Raw genomic sequence first — 27,776 nt, 5'->3', positions numbered from 1 at the left:
GGTGACAAAAAATAATCCGCAAACTGGTCCCTCATCATTGTAACAGAACTGGTGGAGCGAACAGAGGCACTGCGGTAATCCCACAAGGATGTCTCCAATTGTTCGTCATCCAAGGTAACGGGCTCCTTTGAAATAACAAAATTATGGAGCACCACACATGCCTTGACAACATCGTCTACAGTTTTTGTTTCCAGTTTTATTGCCGTCAGCAGAACTCTCCACTTTGCCGTCAATATACCGAAAGAGCACTCTACCACTCTTCTTGCTCTGGTAAGATGGTAATTAAATACCTGCTTGGTACGGTGTAATTCACGGCTGCTGTATGGTTTCAGTAGGTGCGGCGACAGTTGAAAGGCTTCATCACCTACACACACATATGGCATGGCTGGTTCACTTGTTCCTGGGAGCGGTCTTGCTGGCGGGAAATTGTATGTATCTCCATACAGGCAGCGACCCATCGGAGAGTTTTTAAACACTTGTGAGTCGTTGGACCGGCCATACGCTCCTATGTCCACAGCAAGGAATCGGCAGTTGGCGTCAGCAATAGCCATGAGTACAATGGAGAAGTATTTTTTATAGTTATAGTACTCTGATCCTGTTCCTGCCGGTTTAGCAATCCTTATGTGTTTGCCGTCCACGGCACCAACACAATTTGGGAAATTGCAAATTCTCTCAAATTGTTCGGAACTTCTCAACCAGATTTCCATTGTTGGTTGTGGGATATACTCCGGCTGTAAAGTGTCCCAAATCGCACGAAATGTGTCCTTCACAATTCCGCCAATAGTGGAAATCCCCAGCCTGAATTGGAAATGGAGTGAAGTCAAAGACTCACCCGTAGCTAGGAAGCTGCAGGAAAAAAAAAAAAAAAAATTGCACAGACCATCAACCAAAAAAAAAAACCAGTGGAATAGCCTCAAACAAACCAAAAAATTACATGCTGCAGAAAATGCTGCGCAATGTGTCAGCGCAGTTTTTTCTGCAGCAAGTAACAACATTCAATATGAGCAATGACACAAGAATAAAAAAAACCGGTGGAATGGCCTCAAACAAACCAAAAAATTACATGCTGCAGAAAATGCTGCGCAATGTGTCAGCGCAGTTTTTTCTGCAGCATGTAATAACATTCAATATGAGCAATCACATAAAAAAAAGATGCTTACCACAGTGTCACCAGGAGCCGCTCCGCCGGTGTGATGGCAAGCCTCATCCTTGTGTCCTGCCTTTGGATGACCTCCTCTAGTTTTCCAATCAAATAATCGAAATGTTCCATTTTCATCCGTACATAATTGTAGAATTTCTGTGGGTTGCACCGCAACTCCAGATAGAGAGTGGACTGGACACCCCTGGTCATCCGCAGCTCATTGATTGGATGTATCCAGAATCGTCGCACTCTCCGTTGCATCCTCCGTCTTTCTGCTGCCGCCTCCATCTCCCGCACTATGATATCCAGGCGATTCGTCTCAAATATAACTTCAGTAACCAAACTCGAAATCCTCCCAATTACACCATCCATCCTTGCCACTAAACTAAAACCCTCAAAGATGGCCTGTAAATACAGTCATTATATAGATTTCCCTTAGTTTCCAGTAGCCAATCAAATTTTGGTGCCTCCCATTTTAACAACGGATCCGTCGTAAAAACGTATGCAACAGATGGTAAAAACGTATGCAACGTATGCAACGCATCCAGCATTTCAACGCAACCGTTTATCGGATTTGCGACGTATCCGTCGAAATGCTGTATGCATTGCATACGTTTTGCAGTTTTTAGACGCATCCGTTTTTTCGGAAAAAAGACGTTTTTGTGACGGTTTGCAGTTAACTCTAGTGTGAAAGTAGCCTTATGTAGCTCAACAAAGTATCAATAAAAATGTCAGTTTGCTGCACAAAAAAACAAGCCTTTGTAGAACCCCCACTGACAGAAAATAAAAAAAATTATGGATCATAAAACAGAGGCATCACAGACCAACTTGTTTTACAAATTTTTGTTTACCACTAAAATAAAAGCTAAAAATGATACAAGTTTGCTATCACGATAATCACATAATCATACCGGCCTGAGGAATCATATTGCCTGGTCAAAACAAAACAGAATCTCAGAATTGTATTTTTTTTTTTAATCTGTTCACCACACATTGATTTTTTTTTAAATTTTACAGTGTATTGCATGCTAAATTAAATTGCTTCTTAAAAGCTACAACTGATCTTTGCATGCAAACATATTTGTAAAATGGCCACATAGTGTATTTGTGCACTTGTACATTATGGTAATTTTAAAACTAAAGGTGTGCATGCCCTATTTTTTTCGGTTTTGCATACATTGGGGGGGTTCGCCCCCTCCAGGTCTCTGCATCCTTATCCATCTTTCCTAGACAAGGTTTTAATTGCGGGTGATGCCTGGTTTCCTTTAATTTTCCCACTTCGGATGAGGCCTTTTTGGAGAGGTAGGACATTAGTAATAAGGACCATCTATATAAAAAGATCCACCTTCATGTGGCTGGATGGCTTTTGCATTTTGATAAAAAAAAAAAAAAATGTTAACCAAGTACCTTACGTTTTTAACATTTACAGTTATAGCAGAGTTTATATATTAATTAATTGCAGTGTGCTGATGCATAGTGTACAGTGGCATGTTAAAGTTTGTGCACCCCAGTCAAAATTACTGTTATTGTGAACAATTAAGCTAGTTGACAATCAAATTATCTCTAAGAGGCCTAAAGTTAAAGGTGACACATTTCCTTTGGAATTGAGGTAAAAAACAAAAAAGAAAAATAAAAAAAAAAAAAAAGAAAAGAAAGAAAATGGGTAGATGCAAAGGTTTGGGCATCCTGCATGGTTATTACCTAGTAGCACCCCTTTTACAAGTATCACAGCTTGTGAATGCTTTTTATTGCCAGCCAAGAGTCTTTCAATTCTTGTTTGGGGGATTTTCATCCATTCTTCCTTGGAAAATTCTTCCAGTTCTGTGAGATTCCTGGGTCGTCTTGCATGCATTGCTATTTTAAGGTCTAGCCACAGATTTTCAATGATATTTAGGTCAGTGAACTGTGAGGGCCATTGTAAAACCTTCAGCTTGCACCTTTTGAGATGGTCCATTGTGGATTTTGTGGATTTTGACATGTCTTTAGGATCATTATCCATTTGTAGAAGACATCCTCTTTTCAACTTCAGATTTTATACAGATGGTGTTCTGTTTTCATCAAGAATTTGTTGAAATGTCATTGAATCCCTTCTTCCCTCCACCCATGATGTTCCCCGTGCTATTGGCTGCAACACAACCCCAAAGCATGATTGATCCACCCCCATGCTTAATAGTTGGCGAGATGTTCTTTTCCTGAAATTCTGTGCCCTTTTTTCTCCATACATACCTTTGATCATTCTGGCCAAGAGTTCTGTTTTAACCTCATCGATCCACAGGACTTGTTTCTAAAATGCATCAGGCTTGTTTATATGTTCTTTTGCATACTTCTGACAATGAATTATACTGTGAGCACACTGAAGAGGTTTTTTTCTAATGACCATATTTGGTGTGATCTGAGCACAAATCTCCGAAGGTGCCCATAACTTTGCCCATTTTCCTTTTTGTAATTTTTCAAATGTAAAAAATGACATTTTTTTAATAAAATGCAAAGGAAATGTGTCATAGGAAAAGACATACTGTGTAGGCAATTTAGATTGTGAGCCCCATCGGGCGGGGACAGTGATGATAATGTGTGCAAACTGTAAAACGCTGCGGAATATGTTAGCGCTATATAAAAATAAAGATTATTATTATCTTTAACTTTAAGCCTTTTAGAGATCATTTCATCTTCAATTTCCTTAACTGTTTACAATAACAGTCATTTTGACCAGCGGTGCCCAAACTTTTACATGCCACTGTAAGTATATGTCAAAACTGCATCTTGCCCCGCATTAACCAAGCTTTCAATTGTTATGTCAATGGAAGAATAAAAAAGTTCTGAAAGAATATAAACTAAAACCGACCACAATGTCAAGGAGTTAATTTGGACAGTTGTTCACAGATTTAGGTTGAAAGAGTAGCTTACAAACTAAACCACATATCATGTAACATTTATTTTTGTTATCTTTTGATAGACACTACCATATATTTAGATGAAATATTGAAAGTGTAGTACTTGCAAGTTTAGTGTCCAGAAACTGAGCAAGGATCAGTCGTTTACATACGGTACATCAGTTTACATATGTGTACATAAATGAGTCTACTCATGAAAGTTTAGGATATGGCTTCTGTGGGAGAATTCATATTTGCTGAACCCTGTATGAACTCACTTATTCAGTGAACATTTAAAAGTGGAAGTTCCTTTAGAGAATGGCACCAAATAGTTGTCTAGTTCACATGACATTCCTAAGAGTTTAAGGGGAAATGCCGTGCCTTCACCAGACAATTTACTTGAGTCGCTAACTCTTATTTTTTAGTTTTGATAAATTACATGCATGGAAGTCATAAGACTGGAGCTTAAATAAATTGTTTTATGACTGGGATGTTGCCAAAGGGAAAAGATGCTGAGCACAATAGATCTGACAGATGATTATATCTAAATTATACATTTGTAAAAGTTTGGAGATATCTCAGATGTATTTTCACCTTTAAAAATACATTCCATTTAGGTCACTAGATAATTTTCTAGTGTTTACTTCATATTAATAACAACAAATAGAAACATCTCCAACAGGATACTTTTCAAAGCTCCAGATGACCAAAGACACTATTTCGCTACTGTTACATTAACACCTTGTAACATTGATGTTTGCAATATATGTAAACACATGGCAAGAATTGTTGGTACCCTTCTGCTGAAGTAATAAAAGTCCACAAGGGTCAATGAAATAACTTGAAACTGAAAAGTAATTTTCAATATAAAAATACTGAACATCAACTAATGAAAATCAGATATTGTTTTAAAATTGTGGTTCAACAAAAGTGAAAAGAATAAAAAAACTAATGAAAATAGCCTTGCCAAAAATTATGGTACCCTTAGAAAAGACTGAAAATAATTTGACCATAGGAACATGTGAAACTAAGGTATCTACTATATAATTGTCTAAGGGTCACTTCCGTCTGTCTGTCTTTCTGTCTGTCACGGATATTCATTGGTCGCAGCCTCTGTCTGTCATGGAAATCCAAGTCGCTGATTGGTCATGGCAATGGTCGTGGGCGTTTTGCCACGACCAATCAGCGACGGCCATAGTCTGGCAGCAAAATGGCCGCTGCTTTACTGCCCTGCAGTCAGCGCTGAGCGCTCACACAGGGTTAATGCCAGTGTTAACGGACCGTGGTGTAACGCACTCCATTAACGCTGCTATTAACCCTGTGTGACCAACTTTTTACTATTGATGCTGCATATTCAGCATCAATAGTAAAAAGATCTAATGTTACAAATAATAATAATTAAAAAAAAAAGTTTATTCTCACCCTCCGACGTGCGCGCTGTGCTCGGCAGTGCAAGCGGCAGGTTCTGGTGCCAAGTATGCTATGCAAGAAGGACCTGCGATAATGTCACGGTCATGTGACCGCGACGTCATCAAAGGTCCTGCGCTCATACCAACCCTGGAACCGGGAGCTGCCGCGTGCACCGCACACAGGCGCCAGGACTTCAAGGGCCCTTCGGAAGGTGAGTATATGTTTATTTTTTATTTTAAGTCTTTTTTAACCATGCATATAGTGCCCACATAGCTATATACTACGTGGGCTGTGTATACTACGTGGGCTGTGTTACATACTGCGTGGGCTCTGTTATATACTACATCTCTGCTATATACTATGTAGCTGGGCAATATACAACGTGACTGTGCAATATACAACGTGGCTGTGCAATATACTATGTGCTCTGTGTTATATACTACGTAGCTGTGCAATATACTATGTGGCTGTGTCGGTTCTGTTATATACTACATCGACTGTGCAATATATAACGTGGCTCTGTTATATACTACGTGGCTGTGCAATATACTATGTAGCTATGCAATATACTACATGGCGATGTTATAAACTACGTGGCTCTGCTATATACTACGTCGCTGACCAATATACTACATAGCTGTGCAATCCACTACGTGACTTATATACTACGTGGCTGTGCAACATACTACGTGCCTGTGCAATATACTACGTGGCTATGTTATATACTACTTGGCTCTGCTATATACTACGTGGCTGACCAATATACTACATACCTGTGCAATACACTACGTGGCTATGTTATATACTACGTGGCTGTGTTATATACTACGTAGCTCTGCTATATGCTACATACTCTGTGTTACATACTACGTAGCTCTGTTATATACTACGTAGCTATGTTAGATAGTACGTCGGTTGTGTTACATACTACATCACTGTGCAATATAGTACGTAGCCTGTGCTGTATACTACCTACATATTCTAGAATACCCGATACATTAGAATCGGGCCACCATCTAGTGTCCTATAATTAGCATCACGGTTTGTGTTGACAAACTTCTAAAAGTCAGTCTTCCTATTTAATGGGAAAAAAGTATTCACTGTACGGTGTGATATAATGGTGTGTATCACACTGAAGATGGACCATAGAAAGCCAAGTAAAGAGTCGTCTCAGGTTCCCTTTCATTTTCTCTTATCTCCTGTCACGTTGCTTTTAGCTATTCAACTGTGGGTTGTTAGCGATGCAATGAGCATCACTAACATGGTTTTCTCAAAGAAAAGCTCCCAGTATTATGTCTAACAAAACACTTGATATCATTAGAGGATTCCGTCACATACTTTTTCTTTCAGTCTTAGGGGTGGTGCATTTCATCGCTTCAGTCAGTGTTCTGTTAAAACTGCATTTCGATTGATTGCCATGAGTTGCCCGGCATCACGGCAACCCCAAATAAATCCTGCGCACTGCACATCCCTCCCTTTTCATGCGCACTGACTCTGGGCACTGGTCAGATTTTAAAAAATTGGCTCGGTTACTAAGGGGTTAACCTTCAAGGTGAAAAGGGGAATAGCCTAAATATTGAAAAACAGATCTATGCTATTATCTCTCTACCTCCACATTTACAGTTGGCAATATGCATTCTGCTAGGTAGAGTTCTCCAAGCATCATTTGCCAATGCCAGATTTGTCAATCAACGTGCCAGATAGCAAACACATCTTCACTTCTCTGGCAGATGGAAAACACAGCTAAATCGCTCTAGAATCCACTGATAGCATGCTGTAGGGTATGCGCACCCATTGAGTAAAATTTCTGGACCATTTCGGCATCTCTTGGCAGGAAAAACACAGCTACAAAACTGCATGTTTGTTTTGCAATTTTGACTGATTTGAGCGAAGTCAATGATGAAAAATGCAGGGCAAAAGCACGCTTAGATTTGGCACTCTGCAGATTACCGTGTATACTCATGTATAAGCTGAGATTTTTCGCACTTTTTTGAGCTTAAAACGCCCCCTCGGCTTATACACGAGTCACTGTAACAGAAGCCGATGCGGAGGGGGAGCGGCAGAGCAGCGGGTCACAGCAGGCAGGAGCTGTACCTGTGCACGCTGCTAAAGAGAAATTAATGTTCACTGCACTGGCAATGAATATTAATTTCTCTTATAGCATGCACAGTTACAGTAGCAGCTGCGGCTTCCAGCAGCTCTAAAAAAAAAAACCCTCCTACTTACCTTCCCTGCGCCCTCGCAGCATCCTGTTACGGCTTCCAGCAGCTCCTGCAGCAGTGCGTGTCCCCGGTGAGTGGAGAAAGGTGAATATTCATTACTTTAATGAGCAGGGTCACGTGATCGCTCGGCCGCAGAAGCTGATGGAAGCCGGAACAGGATGCTGTAAGGATGCGCAGGGAAGGTAAGTAGGAGGTTTATTTTTTAATGGTTTTTTCATGGGGGCCATACATTCAAGGATAGGGATGAGGAAGCATGCATACCAGGATAGAGATGAGGAGCCATGCATACCAAGATAGGGATGAGGAGCCATGCAGACAATATATAATAATATCCTAGGTTATGATAAGCCTAAGGAAAGCGGTACTTGCTGACCAAACTTAGCCCAGATTCAAGAGGGACATGGTAGATTCCCTAACCAAAGTACGAGTAAACAATACCATATGGTAATATACGTGTTAGCAGAAATGCTCTTGGCGTCCCCTCACTACGACTATGAATAGCTGGTTTTCGGTCATTCTGCTTCACAAAAATCGGAATAAAAAGCGACCAAAAAATGTCACGTGCCCGAAAATGGTACCAATAAAAACGTCAACTCGTCCCGCAAAAAACAAGACTTCACATGACCCTGTGGACCAAAATATGGAAAAATTATAGCTCTCAAAATGTGGAGACACAAAAACTATTTTTTGCAATAAAAAGCGTCTTTTAGTGTGTGACAGCTGCCAATCGCTGTAAATCAAAACCCCCTTCATCACCCCCTTAGTTAGGGAAAAATAATACAATTTTAACCCCTTCCCGACCTTTGACGCATACGCTGCGTCATGAAAGTCGGTGCCATTCCGACCCATGACGCAGCATATGCGTCATGGAAAGATCGCATCCCTGCAGATCGGGTGAAAGGGTTAACTCCCATTTCACCCGATCTGCAGGGACAGGGGGAGTGGTAGTTTAGCCCAGGGGGGGTGGCTTCACCCCCTCGTGGCTACGATCGCTCTGATTGGCTGTTGAAAATGAAACTGTCAATCAGAGCGATTTGTAATATTTCACCTAAAAAACTGGTGAAATATTACAATCCAGCCATGGCCGATGCTGCAATATCATCGGCCATGGCTGGAAACACTTATGTGCACCCACCCCACCCCACCGATCGCCCCCCCAGCCCCCCGATCTGTGGTCCGCTCCCCTCGGTCCTGTGCTCCGCTCCCCCGTCCTCCTGTCCGCTTCCCCCGTGCACCAATCACACCCCCCGCGCTCCAATCAAACCCCCCCGAACTCCGATCCCCCCCCGCACACAGCGACCCCCCCCCATGCTCCGATCCATCCCCCCCGCACAGCGATCCCCCACCCCGTGCTCCAATCCTCCCCCGTGCTCCATTCCTCCCTCCCGTGTTCCGATCCACCCCCCCCATGCTCCGATCCACCCCCCCGTGCTCCGACGCCCCCCCCCCCGTGCCCTGATCTCCCCCCCTTTATACTTACCTGGCCGCCCGATGTCCGTCCGTCTTCTTTCCTGGGCGCCGCCATCTTCCAAAATGGCGGGCGCATGTGCAGTGCGCCCGCCGAATCTGCCGGCCGGCAGATTCGTTCCAGAGTGAATTTTGATCACTGAGATAGATTATATCTCAGTGATCAAAATAAAAAAAATAGTAAATGACCCCCCCCTTTGTCACCCCCATAGATAGGGACAATAAAAAAAATAAAGAATTTTTTTTTTTTTCACTAAGGTTGGGGTAAGAACCAGGGTTAGGGTTAGGGGTAGGGTTAGGGGTAGGGTTAGGGGTAGGGTTAGGGCTAGGGTTAGGGGTAGGGTTAGGGCTAGGGTTAGGGTTAGGGTTTCGGTATGTGCACACGTATTCTGGTCCTATGCGGATTTTTCCGCAGCGGATTTGAAAAATCCACAGTGCTAAACCGCTGCCGATTTATCGTGGATTTACCGCGGTTTTTCTGCGCATTTCACTGCGGTTTTACAACTGCGATTTTCTATTGGAGCAGTTGTAAAACCGCTGCGGAATCCGCAGAAAGAAGTGACATGCTGCGGAATGTAAACCGCTGCGTTTCCGTGCAGTTTTTCCGCAGCATGTGTACAGCGATTTTTGGTTCCCATAGGTTCACATTGAACTGTAAACTCATGGGAAACTGCTGCGGATCCGCAGCATTTTCTGCAGCGTGTGCACATACCTTTAGAATTAGGCTATGTGCACACGGTGCGGATTTGGCTGCGGATCCGCAGCAGTGTTCCATCAGGTTTACAGTACAATGTAAACATATGGAAAACCAAATCCGCTGTGCCCATGGTGCAGAAAATACCGCGCGGGAACGCTGCGTTGTATTTTCCGCAGCATGCCAATTCTTTGTGCGGATTCCGCAGCGTTTTACACCTGTTCCTCAATAGGAATCCACAGGTGAAATCCGCACAAAAAACACTGGAAATCCACGGTAAATCCACAGGTAAAACGCAGTGCCTTTTACCCGCGGATTTTTCAAAAATGGTGCTGAAAAATCTCATACGAATCCGCAACGTTGGCACATAGCCTTAGGGTTGGGTTGGAATTAGGGTTGTGGTTAGGGTTAGGGGTGTGTTGGGGTTAGGGTTGTGGTTAGGGGTGTGTTGGGGTTAGGGTTGTGATTAGGGTTACGGCTACAGTTGGGATAAGGGTTAGGGGTGTGTTGGAGGTAGAATTGAGGGGTTTCCACTGTTTAGGCACTTCAGGGGGTCTCCAAACGCAACATGGCGCCACCATTGATTCCAGCCAATCTTGTATTCAAAAATTCAAATGGTGCTCTCACTTCCGAACCCCGACGTGTGCCCAAACAGTGGTTTACCCCCACATATGGGGTACCAGCATACTCAGGACAAACTGCGCAACAATTACTGGGGTCCAATTTCTCCTGTTACCCTTGAGAAAATAAAAAATTGCTTGCTAAAACATCATTTTTGAGGAAAGAAAAATGATTTTTTATTTTCACGGCTCTGCGTTGTAAACGTCTGTGAAGCACTTGGGGGTTCAAAGTGCTCACCACATATCTAGATAAGTTCCTTGGGGGGTCTAGTTTCCAAAATGGGGTCACTTGTGGGGGGTTTCTACTGTTTAGGCACACCACGGGCTCTGCAAACGCAACGTGACGCCCGCAGACCATTCCATCAAAGTCTGCATTTCAAAAGTCACTACTTCCCTTCTGAGCCCCCACGTGTGCCCAAACAGTGGTTTACCCCCACACATGGGGTATCAGTGTACTCAGAAGAAACTGGACAACAACTTTTGTGGTCCAATTTCTCCTGTAACCCTTGGGAAAATAAAAAATTCTGGGCTAAAAAATTATTTTTGAGGAAAGAAAACGTATTTATTATTTTCACTGCTCTGTGTTATGAACTTCTGTGAAGCACTTGGGGGTTCAAAGTGCTCACCTCACATCTAGATAAGTTCCTTTCGGGGTCTAGTTTCCAAAACGGGGACACTTGTGGGGGGTTTCTACTGTTTAGCCACATCAGGGGCTCTGCAAACGCAACGTGACGCCCACAGAGCATTCCATCAAAGTCTGCATTTCAAAACGTCACTACTTCACTTCCGAGCCCCAGCATGTGCCTAAACAGTGGTTTACCCCCACATATGGGGTATCAGCGTACTCAGGAGAAACTGGACAACAACTTTTGGGGTCAAATTTCTCCTGTTACCCTTGGGAAAATAAAAAATTGCGGGCTAAAATTCATTTTTGAGAAAATAATTTTTTTTTTTTATTTTCATGGCTCTGCGTTATAAACTTCTGTGAAGCACTTGAGGGTTCAAAGTGCTCACTACACATCTAGATTAGTTCCTTTGGGGGTCTAGTTTCCAAAATGGGGTAATTTGTGGGGGATCTCCAATGTTTAGGCACACAGGGGCTCTCCAAACGCGACATGGTGTCCGCTAATGATTGGAGATAATTTTCCATTTAAAAAGCCAAATGACGTGCCTTCCCTTCTGAGCCCTGCCGTGCGCCCAAACAGTGGTTTACCCCCACATATGGGGTATCTGCATACTCAGGACAAACTGGACAACAACATTTGTGGTCCAATTTCTCCTATTACCATTGGCAAAATAGGAAATTCCAGGCTAAAAAATCATTTTTGAGAAAAGAAAAATTATTTTTTATTTTCATGGCTCTGCATTATAAACTTCTGTGAAGCACCTGGGGGTTTAAAGTGCTCAGTATGCATCTAGATAAGTTCCTTGGGGGGTCTAGTTTCCAAAATGGGGTCACTTGTGGGGGAGCTCCATTGCATAGGCACACAGGGGCTCTCCAAATGCGACATGGTGTCCGCTAACAATTGGAGCTAATTTTCCATTCAAAAAGTTAAAAGGCGCGCCTTCCCTTCCGAGCCCTGCCGTGTGCCCAAACAGTGGTTTACCCCCACATATGAGGTATCGGCGTACTCGGGAGAAATTGCTCAACAAATTTTAGGATCCATTTTATCCTATTGCCCATGTGAAAATGAAAAAATTGAGGCGAAAATAAATTTTTTGTGAAAAAAAAGTACTTTTTCATTTTTACGGATCAATTTGTGAAGCACCTGAGGGTTTAAAGTGCTCACTAGGCATCTAGATAAGTTCCTTGGGGGGTCCAGTTTCCAAAATGGGGTCACTTTGTGGGGGAGCTCCAATGTTTAAGCACACAGGGTCTCTCCAAACGAGACATGGTGTCCGCTAACGATGGAGATAATTTTCCATTCAAAAAGTCAAATGGCGCTCCTTCCCTTCCGAGCCTTACCATGTGCCCAAACGGTGGTTTACCCCCACATGTGAAGTATCGGTGTACTCAGGAGAAATTGCCAAACAAATTTTAGGATCCATTTTATCCTGTTGTCCATGTGAAAATGAAAAAATTGAGGCTAAAAGAATTTTTTTGTGAAAAAAAAGTACTTTTTCATTTTTACGAATCAATTTGTGAAGCACCTGGGGGTTTAAAGGGCTCACTATGCATCTAGATAAGTTCCTTGGGGCGTCTAGTTTCCAAAATGGGGTCACTTGTGGGGGAGCTCCAATTTTTAGGCACACGGGGGCTCTCCAAATGTGACATGGTGTCCGCTAAAGAGTGCAGCCAATTTTTCATTCAAAAAGTCAAATGGCGCTCCTTCCCTTCCAAGCCCTGCCGTGCGCCCAAACAGTGGTTTACCCTCACATATGAGGTATCAGCGTACTCAGGACAAATTGGACAACAACTTACGTGGTTCAGTTTCTCCTTTTACCATTGGGAAAATAAAAAAATTGTTGCTGAAAAATCATTTTTGTGACTAAAAAGTTAAATGTTCATTTTTTCCTTCCATGTTGCTTCTGCTGCTGTGAAGCACCTGAAGGGTTAATAAACTTCTTGAATGTGGTTTTGTGCACCTTGAGGGGTGCAGTTTTTAGAATGGTGTCACTTTTGGGTATTTTCAGCCATATAGACCCCTCAAACTGACTTCAAATGTGAGGTGGTCCCTAAAAAAAATGGTTTTGTAAATTTCGTTGTAAAAATGACAAATCGCTGGTCAAATTTTAACCCTTATAACTTCCTAGCAAAAAAAAATTTTGTTTCCAAAATTGTGCTGATGTAAAGCAGACGTGTGGGAAATGTTATTTATTAACTATTTTGTGTCACATAACTCTCTGGTTTAACAGAATAAAAATTCAAAATTTGAAAATTGCGAAATTTTCAAAATTTTCGCCAAATTTCCGTTTTTATCACAAATAAACACAGAATTTATTGACCTAAATTTACCACTAACATGAAGCCCAATATGTCACGAAAAAACAATCTCAGAACCGCTAGGATCCATTGAAGCGTTCCTGAGTTATTACCTCATGAAGGGACACTGGTCAGAATTGCAAAAAACGGCAAGGTCTTTAAGGTCAAAATAGGCTGGGTCATGAAGGGGTTAAAAAAATGTATTTATTTCCATTTTTCCATTAGGGTTAGGGTTGGGCTAAAGTTAGGGTTAGGGCTACAGTTAGGGTTAGGGTTGGGGCTAAAGTTAGGGCTGGGGCTACAGTTAGGGTTGGGGCTAAAGTTAGGGCTACAGTTAGGGCTGGGGCTACAGTTAGGGTTGGGGCTAAAGTTTGTGTTGGGGCTAAAATTAGGGTTGGGGTAAATTTAGGGTTAGGGCTAAAATTAGGGTTGGGGTAAATTTAGGGTTAGGGTTGGGGCAAAAGTTAGGGTTTGGATTACATTTACGGTTGGGATTAGGGTTAGGGGTGTGGTTAGGGTTATGGTTGGGATTAGGGTTAAGGGTGTGTTGGAGTTAGGGGTGTGGTTGGGCTTAGGTTTAGGGGCATGTTCGGGTTAGGGGTATGGTTAGGGTTTTGGTTGGGATTAGGGGTGTGTTTGGGTTAGGGTTTCAGTTAGAATTGGGGGGTTTCCACTGTTTAGGCACGTCAGGGGCTCTCCAAACGCGACATGGCATCCGATCTCAATTTCAGCCAATTCTGCGTTGAAACAGTAAAACAGTGCTCCTTCCCTTCCGAGCTCTCCCGTGCGCCCAAACAGGGGTTTACGCCAACAACTTTTGTGGTTCAATTTCTCCCTTGGGAAAATACAAAACCAGGGGCTAAAATATAATTTTTGTGGAAAAAAAAGATTTTTTATTTTCACAGCTCCATGTTATAAACTGTAGTGAAACACTTGGGGGTTCAAAGTTCTCACAACACATCTAGATAAGTTCTTTGGGGGGGGGAGGGGTCTAGTTTCCAATATGGAATCACTTGTGGGGGGTTTCTACTGTTTAGTGCATCAGGGGCTCTGCAAATGCAATGTGACGCCTGCAAACAATCCATGTAAGGCTGTTGTCACACTAGCAGTATTTGGTCAGTATTTTACATTAGTATTTCTCAACCAAAACCAGGAGTGGGTTATAAAGGCAGAAGTGGTGCATATGTTTCTATTATACTTTTTCTCTATTTGTTGCACTCCTGGTTTTGGCTTACAAATACTGATGTAAAATACCTACCAAATACTGCTAGTGTGACGCCAGCCTAAGTCTGCATTCCAAAGGGCGCTCCTTCCCTTCCGAGCTCTGCCATGCACCCAAACGGTGGTTCCCCCCACATATGGGGTATCAGCGTACTCGGGACAAATTGGACAACAACTTTTGGGGTCCAATTTCTTCTGTTACCCTTGGGAAAATATAAAACTGGAGGCTAAAAAATAATCTTTGTGGAAAAAAGAGATTTTTTATTTTCACCGCTCTGCGTTATAAACTGCAGTGAAACACTTGGAGGTTCAAAGTTCTCACAGCACATCTAGATAAGTTCCTTAGGGGGTCTTCTTTCCAAAATGGTGTCACTTGTGGGGGGTTTCAATGTTTAGGCACATCAGGGGCTCTCCAAACGCGTCATGGCGTACAATCTCAATTCCAGTCAATTTTGTATTGAAAAGTCAAATGGCACTCCTTCCCTTCTGAGCTCTGCCATGCGCCCAAACAGTGGTTTATCCCCTTTGGGGTCCAAATTCTCCTGTTACCCTTGGTAAAATAAAACAAATTGGAGCTGAAGTAAATTTTTTGTGAAAAAAGTTAAATGTTCATTTTTTTTTTTAAACATTCCAATAATTCCTGTGAAGCACCTGAAGGGTAAATAACCTTCTTGAATGTGGTTTTGAGCACCTTGAGGGGTGCAGTTTTTATAATGGTGTCACACTTGGGTATTTTCTATCATATAGACCCCTCAAAGTGACTTCAAATGTGATGTGGTTCCTAAAAAAAAATGGTGTTGTAAAAATGAGAAATTGCTGGTCAACTTTTAACTCTTGTAACTCCCTACAAAAAAAAAAAAATTTGGTTCCAAAATTGTGCTGATGTAAAGTAGACATGTGGGAAATGTTACTTAATAAGTATATTGTGTGATTTAAGGGCATAAAAATTCAAAGTTGGAAAATTGCAAAATTTGTAACATTTTGGCCAAATTTCCGTTTTTTTCACAATTAAACGCAAGTAATAGCAAATAAATTTTACCACTATCATGAAGTACAATGTTTCACAAGAAAACAATGTCACAATCATCAGGATCCGTTGAAGCGTTCCAGAGTTATAACCTCATAAGGGGACAGTGGTCAGAATGGTAAAAATTGGCCCGGTCATTAAAGTGCAAACCACCCTTGGAGGTAAAGGGGTTAAAGATAGGTACACAGGACGCATGCCGACGTAGGTGGAGCTGAATGGAAGAGGTGCGGCAGTGGGGGCGGCTTAACGGAGGAAGTATGAGGAAGTACGCAGCCCTCCACAGCTCAGCACAACACAACTGTGAAGCCAGCCTAAGTCTATGTGCACACGTTCAGGATTTCTCGCCGAAAATTCCTGAGAAAAACCGGACATTTTCTGCAAGAAAACCGCATGCGTTTTTGCCGCGGTTTCGATGCGTTTTTGCTGCGGTTTTTCCGGACACTTCCCAATGCATTTTGTTGTGGGAAATCTGCAAAAAACCCGCAAAATTAATGAACATGCTGCGGTACTTACTGCGTTGGGTTTTTTTCATGGAAAAAAACGCATCATGTGCACAAAACATGCGGAATTCATTCTAAATGATAGAATGCTTATTGTATGCGGGTTTTTTTGCGGTTTTATAGCGTTTTTATCGGTGAAAAACGCGAAAAAAACGCAACGTGTGCACACGTAGCAGACTTTTCGCGTTTTTTCACTATGAAAACGCTATAAAACCGCAAAAAAAAGCTCACATTAAGCAGCATGTTCATTAAATTTGTGGAATCGCGGGGATTCCGCACACCTAGGAATGCATTGATCTGCTTACTTCTCGCATGGGGCTATGCCCACCATGCGGGAAGTAAGCAGATAATGTGCGGTTGGTACCCAGGGTGGAGGAGAGGAGACTCTCCTCCACGGACTGGGCACCATATAATTGTTAAAAATAAAAAGAATTAAAACAAAAAAAAATCGTGATATACTCACCTTGGATGGCCCTCGGAGTCTTCCTGCCCCTCAGCGCTGCACGCGGCCGCTTCCGTTCCTTTAGATGGTGTGTGTGAAGGACCTGCGATGACGTTGCGGTCACATGACCGCGATGACGTCGCGGTCACGTGACCGCGACATCATCAAAGGTCCTGCACACACACCATCTATAGGAACGGAAGCCGCTGAGGAGATCGGCTGTTTGCGGTAGGTAAGTATTACCATTTTTTTTTTTTTTAATTATTTTTAACATTCTATCTTTTAGTATTGATGCGGCATAGGCTGTATCAATAGTAAAAAGTTGGTCACACTTGTCAAACACTGTTTGACAAGTGTGACCAACCTGTCAATCAGTTTTCCAAGTGATGCTACAGATCGCTTGGAAAACGCTAGCATTCTGCAAGCTAATTATGCTTGCAAAACGCTAGTTTTCTGCGGGAATATGCATGCCAATTCCGCATGCGATATTCCCGTGGCAGGAGGCGCAGAATTGCCACGGAAATTGTGTGCACTTAGCCTAAGTCACACAAAAAAAAATTAACAAGCAAAATGCACCAGAATGCTGAAGTAATTTGTGCCATTAAACTTTCTTTAATGATGTGCACCATGTCCATTATGTCGTTCAAACACTGTGCACCTTGCAAGGAATGTGCACTTGTAACAAAAAGCATAGCTTGTTTGGGAAAAAGACATTTAGCAGAGGCAAACAAAAGGAATATAAATCCATATATTGATTTGGTCTGTCTGGTAAGGCAATGGTTTTTGAACTTTTTCTATTTTTCCATCTATATTTCCTTTTGAGGGCTTGTTTTTTGAGGGATAAGTTGTACTTTTGAATGACACCATTCATTCTACCACAAGGGTGTCCTGGAAAAAGGGAAAAATATTCCAAGTGTGTTGAAATTGCAAAAAAAAAACAATTCCATAATAGGTTTTTGGTTGTATTATTTACCTTGTATACTACAAGTAAAACTGACCCGACAATATGATTCTCTACGTCAGTACGCGTACTAGAGTTACCAAACATGTATAGATTATTTATTAATTTAAGCAGTGAAAAAAAATTCCCAAATTTGTAAGAAAAAGCAATGTTGCTTTTGTCAGCATTTTCAAAGACCTGTAACATTTTCATTTTTCGGGATCTGGGGTGGTGTGATGGCTTATTTTTTGTGCCCTGAGCTGATGTTTTGACTGACAACCATTTTGTGGTAGATACAATGTTTTGATCACCTCTTATTGCAGACAAAAATAACTTAATTTGGGGGGTTTGAATTTTTTTCCTCATAAAGCCAATTACCAATTGTACTAATTGACCTTACATTTTGATAGATCGGACTTTTATGAACAAATCGATACCAAATATGTGTATTTTTTAATTGTTTTATTTTTAATGAGGCTGGGGGGGTGACTTGAACTTTTGTGTTCTTTATTTTCATATGACGTACAAGCCTGCATCAACACAACATATGTCGTACATGTATGTTATGTGTCTTGAAGGGGTTAAAATATACCACATTTATCAAACAGCATGAACCACTGTGATATATCTGAAGTATCATAAAGACTATTTTTTTTGTTAATGGAAAATATTATTTGATATATTGTGCTCTTAAATAATAAACCAAAATTTACTGAAAAATGGGTAAACTTGAAATTTTCAAAACAAATGTATCTGCTCTGCAAACTGAAACATTGATTCATACCACACAATGTAATTCATAATTAAAGGAGTTGTCCGGTACCTAAAATGTCCTTTTTAAATATCTATTATTACACACTAACCACTTTTGTAATTATCTTTATTATTTAATGCCCTACCATTTTCCCTATCTAATCCCTAAATGTGTTTTCTTTAGTTCACTTTCAGTAATGTTTACTTTAACCCCTTACTGCATCGGACGTACTATACCGTCCGATGCCGGCTCCCCTGCTTTGATGCAGGGCTCCGCGGTGAGCCCGCATCAAAGCCGGGACATGTTTTGTACAGCTGACATGTGCCCGTAATAGGCGCGGGCAGAATCGCGATCTGCCCGCACCTATTAACTAGTTAAATGCCGCTGTCAAACGCAGACAGCGGCATTTAACTACCGCTTCCGGCCGGGCGGCCGGAAATGACGTCATCGACGACCCCCGTCACATGATCGGGGGTCGGCGATGCGTCTGGATGGTAACCATTGAGGTCCTAGAGACCTCTATGGTTACTGATGACCGGTGGCTGTGAGCGCCACCCTGTGGTCGGCGCTCACAGCACACCTCCATTTCTGCTACATAGCAGCGATCAGCAGATCGCTGCTATGTAGCAGAGCCGATCGCGTTGTGCCTGCTTCTAGCCTCCCATGGAGGTTATTGAAGCATGGCAAAAGTTAAAAAAAAAAGTTTAAAAAAATGTGAAAAAAATAAAAAAAACATAAAAGTTTAAATCACCCCCCTTTCGCCCCAATCAAAATAAATCAATAAAAAAAATATCAAATCTACGCATATTTGGTATCGCCGCGCTCAGAATCGCCCGATCTATCAATTAAAAAAAAGCATTAACCTGATAGCTAAACAGCGTAGCGGGAAAAAAATTTGAAACGCCAGAATTACGTTTTTTTGGTCGCCGTGACATTGCATTAAAATGCAATAACGGGCAATCAAAAGAACGTATCTGCACCGAAATGCTATCATTAAAAACGTCATCTCGGCACGCAAAAAATAAGCCCTCAACCGACCCCAGATCATGAAAAATGGAGACGCTACGAGTATCGGAAAATGGCGCAATTTTTTTTTTTTTTTTTTTAGCAAAGTTTGGAATTTTTTTTCACCACTTAGATAAAAATAACCTAGTCATGTTAGGTGTCTATGAACTCGTACTGACCTGGAGAATCATAATGGCAGGTCATTTTTAGCATTTAGTGAACCTAGCAAAAAAGCCAAACAAAAAACCAATGTGGGATTGCACTTTTTTTGCAATTTCACCGCACTTGGAATTTTTTTCCCGTTTTCTAGTACACGACATGCTAAAACCAATGATGTCGTTCAAAAGTACACCTCGTCCCGCAAAAAATAAGCCCTCACATGGCCAAATTGACGGAAAAATAAAAAAGTTATGGCTCTGGGAAGGAGGGGAGCGAAAAACGAACACGGAAAAACGAAAAATCCCCCGGTCATGAAGGGGTTAAGAGTCACAAAGGGATGTGACAGGAGGCCGTTACTGCACTCACACCCAACAGCGTCCATCACCCCTCCATCATCAGGGGGCAGTGCTGCAGTTACTTACTACAGTTTCTTGCATTACCAATCTCTGGAAATGCCCTAGAGCCATGCTGCTGATAGAAAATATGAGAGAGGTGAGTGTAGTGCCGGCAATCTGCTTCTTTCTATGCTGCTTTTAACTGTGAAACAAGACGTTGTCAGGGGGCAGAGATAGAAGCTGCAAGTACTGCAGTGCGCAGGCTCTGGGCCTATCTGACCTTTTCTGGCTCATGCACACTGAGGTTCTTTACTCTGCCCTCAACAGGACAGATCAGTACGCCTGTGCAGGAGCGCGGCACAAAACAAGCAGGATGACGACATTGCATGAAGATGGGAGGCGCCAGACCCGGGACCTGCGACACCCATGGGACTGGACCGCCCCCGAGTGAGTATAATAAAAATTGCTTTTCTTCTCTTTCAGGTCGGATCGGGGGTTTATCTACAGCATTATAGAATGCTGTAGATAAGCCCTGAAAGACAGTGGCCGCATCTTATAGGGGCAAAATGAGGTGACAGGTTCCCTTTAAGAGAGAGAGAGAGAGGTTATCGAGCTTGATATCAGCACACAGTTCAAAAGCAGGCATGTCTGATAGTATGGGATTGCATTAGTGCCTATGGCAAGGACAGCTTATACTTCTTGAAACATCTATTTCAGGCAATGCCTTGCTTATTTCAGTAAGACAATGCTAAACCACACGCTGCATCCATCACAACAGCATTGCTTTGCAGGTGAAAATTCGGGTGATAATCTGGCCACCTGCAGTCTAGACCTTTTACCAAAAGAAAATATTTGGTGCATTATGAAACTAAAAATCCTACAAAGACACAGGACTGTGGAGCAGCTACAGTCCTACATCAGAAAATAATGGGATAACATTAATCTCCCAAAACTCCAGCAACTGGTCTCACCACTTCTCAGATGTTTACTGTTTTAAAAAGAAGATGCTACACAATGGCAGACATGGCCCTATCCCAAATTTCTTGAGATGTTGTTAACATCAATTTGTAAATGATATGATTTTTAAAAAAATGAAATGGAAAAATATAACTTTCAATTTCTGATCCGTGTTCTATGTTCTATTGTGAAGAAATTTTGGATACAAGAGATTTCCAAATCATTGTATTCTTGTTTTTCTTCCATTTTACACAGCGTCCCAACTTTTTTGGAATTGAGGTTGTACGACATAAAATATAGTTACAAATACTTACACCAATCAGAGTAGTAACTAGGCTGTAGTATCAGTTATATCCTGACTTGTTTTCTATTGCACAATCATTTTATACTCACCACCTGGAGTTTGCTAGTTGTCTGGACTTGTTGAAATCCATCTATAGGAACACAGTGATCTGCATGTCCATTGCAAAAGCAGCTTCCTTTAACAATGAAGTCATAAACAGCATAGTATGCTAGTGACTGTGGCTTAATATCCCAGCTCTTATTCTGACATGGACAGCTTTGTTGCTTCAGCAGCTGCACACGTAGGTTAGTAATCTTCAGCAAATCTTGAGCCTTCTCACTATAGGGATCCACAGCTGTATAAGGTGGTGGCATTGCTCTGTAAATAACCTGCGGTGATACATAGATACACAAGATTAGGTAAGACTAAACATAACATTAGGTAGAACGTAATGATTATACTTCACATTGTGTTGCAACTCTATCTGTTAATAGTGTTAACAGACAACATAAAGAATACTTTGACACAAATTATGAACATAAAATCTAAACGATTCAACTTTTTTTTTTTTTTTACAGTGGTTAACGGTACATTTTTCTAAATTATAGTGTTTTGTTGTGCTTTGCCCACGCACCTCTAGTTGGAATGTGACCAGAAGTATGCAAATCACATCCTTTCCATTACGGCCCACTCTAGCTGCCGACACCAGAGAACCCCGATGGTGTGTGATGCACATGCTGTGAGGATTCAGAAATCCGCAGTCAACAAAGTGACTGCAAACTTTTTACAAAAGACTGGACAATCCCCTTAAAAGCTCTTCTACCAAGATAATCTCCCCTGTAGAACATGCATAACATGGTTCAGAATCAGTAAAACTCAAACTGACCAGCATTTCTGTCCATGAAATGGCCGCTGATGAAGGAGCATGTGAACACACCTGTCCGTTGACCTCCTCCAATTGTAAAAAAAAAAACCACCACATATGGAAAAGCTGCTTTTCTATTGGATGAAGCTGATGGACTGGTCTGGTCACACGCTCCTCCTCCAGAAGCTATTTTAGGCCAGTCTCACACGTCCAGATAATTCCGGTACCGGAAAAAACGGTACCGGAATTATCCGTGTCCGTGTGCCGGCGCGTTTCTGTGGCACATCAGTGTGGCACACGTGCGGCACACATGTGCTGCCCGTGTACCCACTGGGTACCACACGCACCGTGCCGGAGACAGCGCTAAAGTTTAGCGCTGTCCCCTGCATCTGGTGCTGAAGCCCCATTCATATCTTCCCTGCAGCAGCGTTTGCTGTAGAGAAGATATGAATAATTGTGTGTAAAATCAAGATCCAGGTCATCAATCCCCCTCCCACCCCCTGTGCGCCCCCCCCCCCCTCCCGCTGTGATTAAAATACTCACCCGGCTCCCTCGCAGCGTCCTGTCCTGGCCGCACCTTGTACTGTATGAGCGGTCACGTGGGGCCGCCGATTACAGTCATGAATAAGGAATATGCAGCTCCACCTCCCATAGGGGTGGAGCCGCATATTCATTACTGTAAATGAGCGGCCCCACGTGACTGCTCATACAGTGCAAGGTGCGGCCAGGACAGGACGCTGCAAGGGAGCCGGGTGAGTATTTTAATCACAGCGGGGAAGGGGGGGGATGTTGATGACCTGGATCTTGATTTTACACACAATTATTCATATCTTCTCTACAGCAAACGCTGCTGCAGGGAAGATATGAATCGCGGCTTCAGCACCAGTGGGGGGGACAGCGCTTAATGTAGCGCTGTCTCCTGCACGGCACACGGACTGCACACGGACAACGTCCGTGTGCGGTACGTGTTTTACACGGACCCATTGACTTTAATGGGTCCGTGTAATCCGTGCGCTCCCACGAACACTGACATGTCTCCGTTTTTGGCACATGGAGACACGGTCCGCAAAAAATCAATGACATCTGCAGAGATGCATTGATTTTAATGTGTCTACGTGTGTCAGTAGCTCCGGTACGTGAGGAAACTGTCACCTCACGTACCGGAGCCACTGACGTGTGAAACCGGCCTTATGGACAGACTTGCTTGTCAGTTTGTGAAGAACAGTAACAAGAGTGTTTTCAGCTGTTGAGCATACACAATTATGAAGTGTATAACTGACAATGGCCATGTCTGTTCAGCACGGGGTCCTATTATAACAAGAAAAGCAAACTGCATCGTATACTTCTATATGCTGCACTCCTACTGACATCAATAGAAGCAAATGATATACAAAATACAGTAACCCTTCCTAGTGACAGCTTTCAGCAGCCACTGCAGACATACTCGCTCTGCCAGGAGTCCAGGTGATCCCTCAGAATTGCCGAACAGTCAATACAGCAACATAAAATAGACATCAGCAGCCCACTCTACATTAGTACATTATATTAGTCGGATATTTTCCTTTTTTATATATATATAATACTATAAGATAATTCATATGGAGTGTTACATGTGGACGAGCTCTATTTCTTAGCTCTTAAGGTTCAGAAGAAAAATATTTCCTGTAAAATTCCTTTTCAAGCATCTAACAATGTGAACAAATTCATGAAATACCAGGAAATCATGTTGACATTACAATAAGATAAATTCAGATCTGACTATTTCCCACAGATTTTATTATTATAATTTTGATACATAACACAATCCATCATGGTATCTTCATGTTTACAGGCGTCATTTTACACACAAGCACATAGCACACATTCTTCTGCCATTTACCAAAAGGGTTTTAGACACATTATTTAAACACCTGGTGAGACCTGTTATGTTTTGAAATAAGGTTTTTATGACTTTCCACACTTTTTAACTTTATCTCAAGTGTCACTGACACATTTCAGATAACGTCATTGGTGGAATTCAAAGATTTGAGTGTCCATCAATTAGAAGAATAAAGAGACTCATGCATTACAGTCTTATTCATTTTAATGGATTATCTGTCAATGTGCTCACAGATTCCAACTGCTCAAAATTAAAAAGATTATCTAGGAATATTATTTTTTACTATAGTCAGGTAGTTGCTAACTACCTGCCTGTTGTGCCTGGCACTGACCTCTGCCGAGTCAGAGCAGTTATGGACCGCTCCTGCTGGTGGCGATCCTGTGGCTTCGGGTGACATCACACCAACAGAGCAGCCGCTTCACTTCTGTTCTGTTGTCGGGGTGTGACTGCCGATGCCATGGTCATACTGATTGACAGCTAGCTCCCCTCTGCATGGAGCTGACACTCAATAAGCATGACGTCGGCAGTCACGCTGCGACAGAGCAGCCCGAAAAAGGAACAGCTTGCTTTGTTAACGTGAAGTAGCAGAATGAGCTGGGGTAATAGGAAAAAAATAAAATACTCTGGAAAACCCCCTTTAGGATAAGTTCACCTTGGATGTTTTTGCTGTGTTTTTTGCTGCAGCAAAACCTGATTTCTTGGCAGAAAAGAAGCTGCAGCAAAAATGCATGTGTTTTTTTCATGCGTTTTTGGGGCTAACTTGTGTCTCTTTGTGCATGCTAATAAAGTTGAGTGACCCCAGAGGAAAAAAAAAACTATTCCTGTAGAACCATACCTCTAGATCCTTTGAAAAGCTGGCAATCACGAAAAATGGAGACTCACGGTGCAGAGGTGAGTACACCGGGAGAATTTCACTGGAGTGAATTTAAACTGCGGTGAACTCGCCTCTGCACCGTTACTTTCCCACGGTGCTAGCAGGGATCTCACAGAGGTCACCGCAGTTCAGCTTGACTGCCAACGCAGCCTCAATGACTTCAATCATTCGCAGCATCTCATTCACCAGTGGCTCTCAGGCTGGAAGGTCGCATCTTGGCACTGTCCAGGTTGAAAACTAATTATCCCCCAGACATGGATTATGGCATGGGACAGAATGACGGACAGGTGATGGATATGGTTACTTTTTATTTTTGCTTTATTACAGGAGAACAAGGGCTTTAGTGGAATTAGGAGTTAGGTGAGTATAATTGTGTTTGTTATTTTTTAAATAAAAGTAGAAAAGTATGTTTTGTTTTATTTATAATAAAAGACTTAATTCTGGCTGTGTCTTTATTTATCATATAACTATAGGATTAGAAATGAATAGGTGTCTTATAGACGCCTCTCCATTGCTAAACCGTGGGCTTGATGTCCCCTTACAATACAAAGGTGGCATAAACCCCAAAAATATGAACCCCACTTGCCACTGCCACAGGGCAAGTGGGAAGAGCCAGACAAAGTGCCAAAATTAGCGCATCTAATGTGCCTTTTCTGGGAAGCTGAGTGCTGCAAATTTTAGGCTGGGGTGAGGGGGACAATATCCATGGCCCCTTACCATCCTGAGAATACTAGACCCCCAGCTGTCTGCTTTAGCAGGGCTTGTTGTCAAAAATTAGGGGGGACCCCACGCTGCCTTTTTCTTAACCCCTTTACCCCCAAGGGTGGTTTGCACGTTAATGACCAGGCCAATTTTTACAATTCTGACCACTGTCCCTTTATGAGGTTATAACTCTGGAACGCTTCAACGGATCCCAGTGAATCTGACATTGTTTTCTCGTGTCATATTCTACTTCATGACAATGGTAAAAATTCTTTGATAGTACCCGCGTTTATTTGTGAAAAAAACGAAAATTTGGCGAAAATTATGAAAATTTCGCAATTTTCCAACTTTGAATTTTTATGCAATGAAATCACAGAGATATGTCACACAAAATACTTAATAAGTAACATTTCCCACATGTCTACTTTACATCAGCACAATTTTGGAACCAAACATTTTTTTTGTTAGGGAGTTATAAGGGTGAAAAGTTGACCAGCAATTTCTCATTTTTACAACACCATTTTTTTTTAGGGACCACATCTCATTTAAAGTCATTTTGAGGGGTCTATATGATAGAAAATACCCAAGTGTGACACCATTCTAAAAACTACACCCCTCAAGGTGCTCAAAACCACATTCAAGAAGTTTATTAACCCTTCTGGTGCTTCACAGGAATTTTTTGAATGTTTAAATAAAAATGAACATTTAACTTTTTTTCACAAAAAAAATAATTCAGCTCCAATTTGTTTTATTTCACCAAGGGTAACAGGAGAAAATGGACCCCAAACATTGTTGCACAATTTGTCCTGAGTACGCCAATACCCCACATGTGGGGGTAAACCACTGATTGGGCGCATGGCACAGCTCGGAAGCGAAGGAGCGCCATTTGACTTTTCAATGCAAAATTGACTGGAATTGAGATGGGACGCCATGTTTCGTTTGGAGAGCCCCTGATGTGCCTAAACATTGAAACCCCCCACAAGTGACACCATTTTGGAAAGTAGACCCCCTAAGGAACTTATCTAGAGGTGTGGTGAGCACTTTGACCCACCAAGTGCTTCACAGAAGTTTATAATGTAGAACCGTAAAAATAAAAAATCATATTTTTTCACAAAAATTATCTTTTCGCCCCCGATTTTTTATTTTTCCAAGGGTAAGAGAAGAAATTGGACCCCAAAAGTTGTTGTACAATTTGTCCTGAGGACGCTGATACCCCATATGTGGGGGTAAACCACTGTTTGGGCAGATGGGAGAGCTCGGAAAGGAAGGAGCGCCGTTTGACTTTTCAATGCAAAATTGACAGGAATTGAGATGGGACGCCATGTTGCGTTTGAAGAGCCACTGATGTGCCTAAACATTGAAACCCCCCACAAGTGACACCATTTTGGAAAGTAGACCCCCTAAGGAACTTATCTAGAGGTGTGGTGAGCACTTTGACCCACCAAGTGCTTCACAGAAGTTTATAATGCAGAACCGTAAAAATAAAAAATCATATTTTTTCACAAAAATTCTTTTCGTCCCCAATTTTTTATTTTCCCAAGGGTAAGAGAAGAAATTGGACCCCAGAAGTTGTTGTACAATTTGTCCTGAGTACGCTGATACCCCATATGTGGGGGTAAACCACTGTTTGGGCGGATGGGAGAGCTCAGAAAGGAAGGAGCGCCGTTTGACTTTTCAATGCAAAATTGACAGGAATTGAGATGAGACGCCATGTTGCGTTTGCAGAGCCCCTAATGCACCTAAACATTGAAACCCCCCACAAGTGACACCATTTTGGAAAGTAGACCCCCTAAGGAACTTATCTAGAGGTGTGGTGAGCACTTTGACCCACCAAGTGCTTCACAGAAGTTTATAATGCAGAAACGTAAAAATAAAAAATCATATTTTTTCACAAAAATTATTTTTTAGCCCCCAGTTTTGTATTTTCCCGAGGGTAACAGGAGAAATTGGACCCCACAATTTGTTGTCCAATTTGTCCTGAGTGCACTGATACCCCATATGTGGGGGGGAACCACTGTTTGGGCGCATGGGAGGGCTCGGAAGGGAAGGAGCTCCATTTGGAATGCAGACTTAGATGGAATGGTCTGCAGGTGTCACATTGCATTTGCAGAGCCCCTAATGTACCTAAACAGTAGAAACCCCCAAAAAGTGACACCATTTTGGAAAATAGACCCCCTAAGGAACTCATCTAGATGTGTTGTGAGAGCTTTGAACCCCCAAGTGTTTCACTACAGTTTGTAATGCAGAGCCGTGAAAATTTAAAAAAAAATCTTTCCCCCAAAAATTATTTTTTAGCCCCCAGTTTTGTATTTTCCCGAGGGTAAGAGGAGAAATTCGACCTCAAAAGTTGTTGTCCAATTTGTCCTGAGTACGCTGATACCCCATATGTTGGGGGGAACCACCGTTTGGGCGCATGGGAGGGCTCGGAAGGGAAGGAGTGCCATTTGGAATGCAGACTTAGATGGAATGGTCTGCAGGCGTCACAT

General features: G+C 42.2%; 1 protein-coding gene across 3 annotated transcripts in view; it reads right to left on the bottom strand.

The window, feature by feature from the left end:
- NTN4 (netrin 4) overlaps window positions 1-27,776 on the bottom strand; it is a 313,242-nt gene that overhangs the window by 157,314 nt on the left and 128,152 nt on the right. For 2 of the 3 annotated variants that reach the window (XM_069764709.1, XM_069764710.1), the window contains exon 3: window positions 21,081-21,359. In XM_069764709.1, the coding sequence (XP_069620810.1) occupies window positions 21,081-21,359 (279 nt within the window). Of the gene's footprint in view, window positions 1-290; window positions 847-1,160; window positions 1,623-21,080; window positions 21,360-27,776 lie in introns of those variants that run through there. The other variant, XM_069764707.1, reaches the window with a different exon arrangement.

This window comes from Ranitomeya imitator, chromosome 4 (assembly GCF_032444005.1).
Source record: "Ranitomeya imitator isolate aRanImi1 chromosome 4, aRanImi1.pri, whole genome shotgun sequence".
Classification (NCBI taxonomy): domain Eukaryota; kingdom Metazoa; phylum Chordata; class Amphibia; order Anura; family Dendrobatidae; genus Ranitomeya; species Ranitomeya imitator.
Note: the sequence above shows the minus strand (reverse complement) of the source record. Positions and strands in the feature narration are given on the sequence as shown.